Genomic DNA, 10,000 nt, shown 5'->3' with positions numbered 1-10,000 from the left:
ACACACATGTTGAGTTCAGAAATTCACTTTATCAGAGTCAGTTGAATGTCGTGTCAGCGAGAGAAGGTCCATGATTACAGAGACAAACACTCAGGTGTGTCGGCCAATCACAATCCTCTCTACCTGAGCGTGCTGCAGTTATGAGCATTAATATAATCACATCCATGTGTCCTGCAGGGAGGGGGAGGTAAATATAGCAGTGACGGCAGGATAATTATAGGCAGCAGCTGGTGGAGGTTTTCAGACGGGGAGTCCCCTCATCCCTCCTTCCTCACCTCCTCTCGCTCCTCACACCCTCCTTCCTCTTCTTCATCCTCCTCTTCATGACAGGACGCCGCTCATGGCTGTGAGAGCTAACGAGTTGTCAGCTGACGGGCATCCAGATGAAACCTCAGGACTTTTTATGTTCGTGTCCTCGAATGTTAACAGTTCTCAGGAAGATGAAGGTGTTTGGTTTCGACCAGCAGCTAGTTACAAACATCTTAAAGGGATATTCCGGTGTTAATTTAATCCATGTTCTAACACACCATGAAACTGTGTTAGACTCCCTCTCCAGAGATCAAGTTAGCAGACCGCTAATTTACGGAGTTTTATCAACCTCAGAAACGACCGCACGACAACAATACACTGCAGTAAATGGATCCAAATATAAACCGCCACCAAAAAGCCACAAATAATGCTCAGAACAGCACCAAACTTCAGCAACAGTACAAATAGGGTCTCAGCACATAGTCAGGGGCATCTAACCTCCGCTAGCTTAGCTGGATTTCTATTGTGAAGCTAAAAACAGATTTCAACTCTCCTCCATCAGCTTCCGGGTCGGGGAAGTCCCGACGCGACGATTACCGAGTGCGGTTAGAAATGCTCAATTCCGTTCTTTTCCCTGTCCGCTCTCGATAATAACTGTTATAAACTGGCAGGTAAGACACATATGAACTTTGATTGCTTTTCCATGGAGTCATAATCACACATTTTCATCCATGAGCCGCGGAACTCTACTGCACTCGGTAATCGACTCGTCGGGACTTCCCGTCAACAGGAAGCTGCTGCAGAAGAGTGGTAAATTTAGTCAGCTTTTCAGTAGAAATCCAGCTAAGCTAGCGGAGGTTAGATGCCCCGGACTATGTGCTGAGACCCTATTTGTACTGTTGTTGAAGTTTGGTGCTGTTCTGAGCATTATTTGTGGCTTTTTGGTGGCGGTTTATATTTGGATCCATTTACTGCAGTGTATTGTTGTCGTGCGGTCGTTTCTGAGGTTGATAAAACTCCGTAAATTAGCGGTCTGCTAACTTGATCTCTCGAGAGGGAGTCTAACACAGTTTCAGTGTGTTAGACCATGGATTAAATTAACACCGGAATATCCCTTTAATTAACGTCTACAAATATAAAACAAGATCTGTTGTTCCGGTAATAATTGCTTCAAATCAAACAGCAGCATCTGACAAGACCTCGTCACATGAACTGTTACGGTTCACATTCAAGCTAAACTGCAGCTACCTTTAGCTAGCTAAGGTAACTCAAGTTGTTCACTTTAAATGGTGGACACACCCACCGTGACATCACTCACAGGTTTCTGCAGAGCCAATGGTTGGTGGTACAGGCCGTCGCCATCTTGGCAGTACGTTGCTCCGCCCAACTCCTGACTGATCAGAAATGGGAGCCATAAAGCAGCATACTGTAAGACATCCACCTAGCTGGAAGCTACCAAGCTAGCTACTGCTAGCTATTCAAGTGTTTATAAGCGTTACTCACTGGAGGAAGCTTTACAGATCATTAGCTGCACGACAGCCAGTGTGTTTGTGTCTCTGACTGCAGTCAGCACTCACCACAGACTCAGTTTCTCTCTGTTCTCCTGCAGCGTCTTCTTTTCATCTCTTCTCTGTACGCTCATGAAGTGAAGAACATTTCCCTCCAATCAGCAGTCAGATGAAGAGTTACAGAACTCTACTGTGGATGTCGTTGCTGCAGGTTGAGAAGTGAGAGTGAACATAAATCAAACTCCAGGTGTTTATTCCTCCATGACTGTCTCCTCCAGAGCTCATTAATCCAAAACACCAGCGTCTGTCCCTCCCCTCCCGTCTGTCAGTCTGATTTGTGTCTGATATTTAACATTAAAACTCCACAAACACGCTGAAATGTGAAGATCAGTGGCTGAATTAGTAAACTTGCTAGCTGTCACTCAAAGAGGCCACGCCCATAATTATTCATAAGCCTTAATGTAATTCAAACCAGTGAGTTATATTTATAATAAGTTTTAGCTACGGAGACCAAAATGCTGTCTTCTACCAGCTGTAAACATGATTATTTCTGCTGTAAACTTATTTTTCCAGAGTATTTTTCTGTGTGCAGAGTTTCAACAAACTGCTACAAGATCTAATTCTACTTTTCTGATTTGAGTCTGTGAGGAAAAGTATAAAACAAAATTAGCTGTTCAAGCTTAAAATTAGCGTATTTAAGGTGAGTTTGCTGTCGTTGGCTCAGCCTATCACAGTGAGGTGTGACGGTGTCTTGCTCCTCAGCTCGGCCCAGGCTCCTCCCATCTGGCTTAAGTAATCAACAAAGATGGCAGCGACGGTTAGCGTTAGCACGAGGAATTCACTTTAGGAAACCTATCCGAGGCCTTGTGATGCCAAAAAAGTCTAAACCTGGAGGGAGGGATTAAGACAGAACAAGTGAAAAGGTGACGGATGATGGATGGATGGTGGAGGAATGATGGGAGGGGGTTTCCATCCCTTTAATACACTCATCTCCCAAAGAGGTGCAGGGAGTCACTTTACCCCGGCTGTATTTTTAGCAGCAGAGAACACAGAGAGGAGCTGAGATCCATGTCGCTCTCTCTCCGTCCCGCTCGTTAACACATTCGGTTCCTGTCGGATCCAGTTTCAGATTTACATTCTGTGACTGAGGGAAGTTTGAGGGAAGTTCAGAAGTCGAACTTACTTCTCGTGAAAAACTGGACTGAGATAAACTTGGAGAAAGAATCTGTCCTTGTGTCGTTGAAACAATATTCAGACTTGTTTTACTGACACTTTAACGGTCTCTTTCTCCTTTTAGCCTCCATCCCTCCCTCCTCTCACCCCGTCCTCCCTCCCTCCCTCCTCTCGCAGCAGGGTGGAGTCTATCAGTTGATCTGAACACTTGCAGGGTCGACCTCCAGTTGGAGCGGTGATCTGTCGCTCCCGTCCTCCTCCTGTCTCTCCTTGTTCCTCCAGAGGAGGTTCCTGTTCCTCCTCCATCGAGCTCCTTCTCTTTCTTTGGATCCGCCGATGCCTCAACGTTCCTCCTCACCTTCCTCGTGGGTTTGATCTTCACGGTTTTCTTACAAAATCTACAAAGTTGTCTGAAGCTTTCTTGCCGGAGTTCTTCCCGTCCACCTCGTCTTCCTCACCCCTTCTTCCCTTTCGGATCACTGACGGTTGACCAACCAGACAACTGAGACAAATCAACAGCAGGTGAAGAACTGAACCGACGAGCAACCATGACGGACAAACCGGGCATGCCGACGGGTGGCGGAGATGACGCAGGAGGCATCATGGCGTTGTTGGAGCGCGTGGCGGGCCTTATGGACACCGTCCAGACCACGCAGCAGCGCATGGAGGAGCGTCAGCTGGAGCTGGAGAACACGGTGAAGACCATCCAGACCGACATCATCAAGCTGACCAGCGAACACGCCAACACCAGCACCACCGTCGACCGGCTGCTGGAGAAGACGCGCAAGGTCAGCCGCCACATCAAGGACGTCAGGGTGCGAGTGGAGAACCAGAACGTCAGGGTGAAGAAGGTGGAGGCCACCCAGGGAGACCTGCTGGCCAAGAACAAGTTCAGGGTGGTCATCTATCAGGTAAGACTCTCAGGTGTTTGGTCCTTTAGCTGCGAGGACGAAACTGTTGCTGGTTTTTGGTCTTTTTTGATGTTTCGTAGGTTTTTGACGACCAGTGAGATTCACAGACTGCCTCTTAGAGGACGAGTCTTCTTGTGTCGAGGCGGAGGAGCGTCAGACTGACTCACAGCTGATGAGTTAATACAATGAAAGAGGAACGACTGCGACCTTTGACCTGAAGCGTTCAGGTTCTGCAGCCTGTGCTGGCGGCACCGGGCTCGTCAGCTCTGGCTCACAACGTGACTTCAAACTCTTATTATAACAAGACGTGGACAAACTGAACTGTGGGACCGCAGAACTCAAAGGGCCGGCTGGTGTTTGTCAGAGGACGAGTGTAGAGGTGGATGTAGTTGGTTTACAGATCTGGACTAAAGGTCTAAAATAAAATATAAGTCCAGTTCCAACAGAGCAGCAGAACTTTCACTTATCCGCAAACAAGTCGTGTTGAACGACTAAACGAGATTCTGCAGTTCATCAGACAGATATTATCAAATGTGGCGTTCAGAAGACGACACCCGAAGACGCTTCGAGGTCTTTTAACATTAGCAAACTGAGTTAGCCGAAGAACGCCTCGGTTCATTTGAGGGGTTGAAATAGCAACAAGCACACACACACACACACACACACACACACACACAGGCTTCATTTTACTTCTTTGGCCTTCACGGTTGGCAGCTGCCGGAGCATCGATGACCTCGTTATTTTAGCCGTGGATAAACGTCAGAGAGCTGAACGGTTCGGCTGCAGATCTGCAGCTCACAGACAGATTTCTCTCACAGACAACTTGTGGAGGATTATTTGACAGAGTGCATCTGAACTGAAGTGATTTGTTTTTATTTCTCTTTAATTTGTTTGCGCCTGAAGCTGCTGTCAGGAGTTGGAGGAGGAGTGAACTCTGACACAAGCTGCAGCCAAGAAACCTGATGCTGCTGAACTTTGCTTTCCAAAATGGCAAAATGTGGACGACGGTCAGGACGCCAGCCTGTGCTCCGTCTCCACAAACAGAAATAAAAATAATAATAAGATTGTTTCACTTAAATTTTAGCATCTGTAAGTGATTTCACATGAAGTCCTCACCGTGTTTCTCATCAGCAGACAGCAGCTGACTTCCAGACTGAAGATGACCCGCAGCTATTTTTGTCATGCTAGCATCAGAATGCTAACATGCTAAATATCAGATTGCTAACATCAGGAGGGCGCGGCTCAGTTACTGTAACATGGACTCTGTGACGGACAGCGTCGGGTTGCAGTGCGGTCAGTGAGGTCATCTGTGATTGGCTGGCTGCAGCTGCACGGTGGCGTTTGTCCTCGACTGCAACCGACAACTTCACACTTAACGACTCACACCAGATTAATACACAGGGGGGGAAGTTTGTCTTTGTTACACGAGGTGAACAAATCATGTTCTGAACCTGATAAACTGACTGAAAGAAAAAGAGAAACCAGGAAAGAATAAATGAACTCCCCGACAGCTTGCTCCAGATGTGGACTTTGTGACGACACAGCACATCTGCAGACTGCAGTGAGTTCAGCTGAGAGGTTTCAGGACTCTGTCATGTAAAGACCAGAGCAGACTGCAGACATCACCGCACTGATAAACCATCCGGACGTTTGTGTCCGAGCTTTAGAAACAACAGACCGTCATTATTCACTGCAGGAACTCTGAACTCATCAGAATCATTCTCAGCTTGTTTCACACGAACCCGTCGTCCTGCTGGATGCTTTTAGATTTAGTGTAACAGAAAATTTCGCCATTTTTCTTTAAATCTAGCGAGTAACTTTCCTCTGATTCTGCTCGTGTGACAGAATGATGATATTCAAACTCAGCATCTACTGAGATAGAAACCGTCTCACTGATCGTGTTCTCTGACGTACTGAAGCAGAGATTCAGCTCACGTCACCCCGAACAACCGAACAGAGAACGCCGACGCCCGGCGAGCAGCTCCCGGCTGCACCGTCGGCCATTTTACATTCTTTAAATCCCTGAAGCAGGATTTAATATCAGAGACACACCGAGGTCACGACCTCTGGACCCTCTCACTCTGATATCTTTATATAAATATTAGCTAACACTATAATATCTGTCTTATCATTGATTGATTTATAGTTAATTAAACTTAATTAATAGTTATTTCACTGTTAACAAGCAATGACAGGTGAGAACAGTTATAATAAAAGTTAAAATAATAAAAGATAAAATCAAGCATTAAAAATACTGAGAGACAAAAAATATTGCAGCTTAAACCTGATTAAATATGACCTGATAAAACATAAGAATAATAATTAATTAAAATGTAAATAAAATACAGTAAAGAGAATAAAGGGATATGATGAACTAGTATAAACATTTAAAACATTTATATGAACCTGAATTAAAGCAACACTGAATTAAATAGAAATAACTGATAAACTATAAAGTTATTATAAAGTGTTTCAGTCACTTCTTTTCAGCAAAGAAAAATGTTTGCATCATATTTGTTGAGTCCATTTTTCATCTATTTCCTGGTTCTGATATTAGTGATTACTGGTTCTGATCAGATTATGTTGGACGGGTCGGGCCGGTCCGCAGTACGTGTGCTGAGCAGGTGTTAGCTGCAGGTGTGTGACGGACACGTCTTTACTTCTCTATGTTACAACACTGAAACTGGATGTTAACAAACACACAATCATCCAGTCTGGATCCAGAACCTTGTGTAGGACACTGGACTGCTGGTTCTGTTCTGAAGAGAAGCTTCTTGTGTTTCAGAGCTCGTTAAAGCCGCTCAGTGAAACTATAAAACGAGCTGCAGGGTGTCGAGTTAGCGGAGCTGCTACATGCTCCTGTACTGTAAGTGACTGTGCCAGCTGAGCGCTGACGGACCGGGTTATTCTGGGTCTGAACCTGCACCATCTCCTAATATAGACGTCTTCCTCCTCCCTCTCTGGACGGTTGCTAACGACGACCTGCTGCAGGAGGGTTGTAAATCTTCTGGTTAGCCGCTAACAGGCTGCGCTCGCTGACGGACTGATGGAGGAAATCCTGTCAGTCCGCCGCAGCAGAACCCGACGTGGTGGCACATATCTGTGATGTCATGAGGTCGAGGGCCCGTGACCTTTGACCTTCACTCCTCCCTGTCACAGTGTGACAGAGCTGAAGTCTTCTTGGGTTTAACAGTCTGATACTGACACCAAGAAGCAGAACTGAACCCTCACAGACACTCTTCAGTCGCACCGGTCGAGACACGTTTTCATAAATGTGTCAGTAATCAAAGAGAAACTTCAGCGGAGGATGAAGTTTTAAACTGAAAGGATGTTGAGCTGCAGAACTTCCATCAGGTGACAGATGTGTGTCAAACACTGAGCTTTAAAACCAGGAAAGGAAGGAAAGTTTGCATCGCTGGTAGCTTAGCTTAGCATAAAACAGCTCGCCTGGTTCAGTCCGAAGTTCTATAACACACCTTCCAACAGGCAGAGGTTGTCGGGGACATTAAACGTCCTCACAGCGAACACGGAGACTCGTCTACTCACTAGTCCGTCTTTACAGGCCGCTTTAGACATTTAGTCGGAGTTTGAGACTCAAACTAAAACACCGGTTTCACGTGATGAGCCCGGTGCTTCTACGCTGTCAGCAGTCGGTGAACACAGGTTTCAGTTTTGGTTTGTGCTCAGATGTAACAGCACCAAACCTGGCAACCCTCAGTCGCTGCAGCAGCTGTCCTACAAACACCAGCTGTTTCTTTACACTTGTGTGCAGATTAAACGAGATACAAACGTGTTAATTAGTGACCTGGATGGACTTATTTTTATGTTAAAGCGGGCTGTGCTACATGCTCCTGCTACATGCTCCTGTAGCTCAGGTATGACTGTCATGTCGTCTGTTGAAGTCTTGGAAATGTCAGCCGGTCTATCAGGTGTCATGTTGAGCCTGTGATGCCTGTAATTAAAGATCCTGACGAGCCCGTTAGCATGCTACACACCAGTCGGCTAACGCTAATTCCATCATTCAAACATCAGAAACCTCAGACGACGTTGTGCAAACTGAGGTGCGGGGGCCTTCAGGGGTCCATGAGGAGGTTGTGCTCAGTAAATTTAAGCCTGGCAGACTCAGCTCGGTACATCGGGCCGGGTCACATTTCACTGCACATCAAAATGTAGGAAAACGGCTTCAGTGTGAACAAGGATTTTAACTTTTGACAGATAGTTTTAGGAGCAGAAACTCAGAAATCACTGAACTCTGACTGGTGTTTCTTGATGCTCCTGGTTCTGTTCTAACTGGTCATGATTCAGTGTCTCAAAGTGAACCGGGTCTGCAGGGATCTGGGTCAGGTCTTTAACATTTTTGCTCCATTTCGTGTCGAGTGTAACCCGACCCGTCAGCTCCAGGCTGAAGCATGCGGTGACGCGGCCCGCAGCTGAAAGTGATCCAGCCTCGCTCCGTACGCCGCCGCCCGTCGATATGTTTAGCTTCCTGCAGCCGAGCGCTGAGCTGCAGAAACAGGTGCAGGTTTATTTGTGGAGGCAGGATCAGGACCGGGATCAGGATCAGGATCAGAGCTGCACGCTAACAGCTAGAGACGCTTTTAAACCTGACATCAACTGTTCTGAACACCAGCAGACAGCCCAGAGGAGCTGCAGGGAGAGTGTAACTGAGTACTTATATTACAGTTCTGAAGAAGTACTTCAGTGTTTCCTTTGTCTGGTACTTTATACTTCCACTCCACTACATGTGTCTGTGAACTTTCACCTTAGTAATCTTTAGTTACTGCTTTGAGACTTTTACTCGAGTACTCTTCATTCTACTCTTTATAATCACGATGTTCACGCTCTGTTCTGTGTTCTCGTCTCTCAGGGTGACCAGGAGGTGAAGGCGGTCACGCCGGGCAACGAGCCGGCAGAACCCAGCGCCAGCGCCGGCGCCAGCGCCAGAGCCGAAGTGGAGCCGGACAAGTTTGAGCTCCCTCCAGAGTCGGACGAGGAGTACATGGTGGTGGAGGAGGCCGACTCCTCGTCGGCCGGCCGCATGAAGAAGTCGGGGCTGACGCGCATCGAGAGCTTCAAAGCCACCTTCTCCAAGCAGAACATGAGCAAGACCCGCGAGAACCTCGGCACCAAGGTCAACAAGCTGGGCGAGCGCATCGTGACGGCCGAGAGGCGCGAGAAGATCCGCCAGTCCGGAGAGAGGCTGAAGCAGTCAGGCGAGAGGCTGAAGGAAACCATCTCCAAGAGCGTCCCGGCCAAACTCAACCTGAAGAAGGAGAGGACTGTGGCAGAGGGCCAGGAAGGAGCCGAGGGCGCCACGGAGGGCGCCGTCCCCGTCCCTCCTCCCAAGGGCCGCAAGGGCACCCCAGACGCTGCCAAGGCGGCTGACGAGGGCAAGGCGGAGGAGTCCGAGGTGCCGATGTACGACATGAAACAGCTATCGTAAACCGGCAGACAGCCAAGAGATCTGGGCCGTTTTCTTTTGGACCACAGAGGAAGTCAAAGAGAAGTTCATGAGGTCGCTGCTGCCGAGCAGAGCCGAGAGGAAGAGTAACATTGTGAACGTTGTTGAGGGAAGTGAGAGCAGAACCGGCCGGTCACAGATCAATCGGACTGAACACCAACACACCAACCTGGAACCATCCAGGCTGCTTCACTCACACGTGTTCTGGACTTTATTATCACACCACATAGAATATAATGTATTTATAGATTTGTTTGTGTTGAAGACTGACTTTGGGAAAATAAATGAACAAAGTGTTCAGAACTTTCCAGAACGTTTCCCGGCGCTGCTGATCACCTGTTTGTGCATGTTGAGGTTGAACTGTTGATGATGACGTGACAGTGATGCTGATGGTAGTTACACAGTTAGTAGAGATGCACGATGCAGATTTGTTTCAAACGATACGATAACCGATAATTACCTGACGATACGATTAAATAACCGATAACAGAAAACAAAGAGAGCACAGACGGTTTAGTTGATATTCCAGCTGTGATCAGACTTTTCCCCTCCACACCGGTGACCACATGTGTGGTTCTTGTCTACATTGCGTAGCTCTACACAGCTGCAGCAGTTTGACGTTATGAGCGTGACATCATAGATATCGTGCATCTCTAGTTAGACGGTTACAGACGATGTGAATTAACTGGACTGAGCAG

General features: G+C 47.3%; 1 protein-coding gene across 1 annotated transcript in view; it reads left to right on the top strand.

The window, feature by feature from the left end:
- Positions 1–2,865: 2,865 nt before the first annotated feature.
- cavin4b (caveolae associated protein 4b) overlaps positions 2,866–10,000 on the top strand; it is a 7,717-nt gene continuing 582 nt past the window's right edge. Inside the window, exons 1-2 of the mRNA XM_030398190.1 lie at positions 2,866–3,841; positions 8,709–10,000. The exon at positions 8,709–10,000 is cut by the window's right edge and continues 582 nt beyond it. Of these exons, the coding sequence (XP_030254050.1) occupies positions 3,479–3,841; positions 8,709–9,284 (939 nt within the window). The 5' untranslated portion in view covers positions 2,866–3,478 and the 3' untranslated portion in view covers positions 9,285–10,000. The remainder of the gene's footprint in view (positions 3,842–8,708) is intronic.

The sequence above is a fragment of the Sparus aurata genome, chromosome 19, assembly GCF_900880675.1.
Source record: "Sparus aurata chromosome 19, fSpaAur1.1, whole genome shotgun sequence".
Taxonomy (NCBI): Eukaryota; Metazoa; Chordata; class Actinopteri; order Spariformes; family Sparidae; genus Sparus; species Sparus aurata.
The sequence above is the reverse complement of the archived record's forward strand: the minus strand, read 5'-3'. Positions and strand labels throughout refer to the sequence as shown.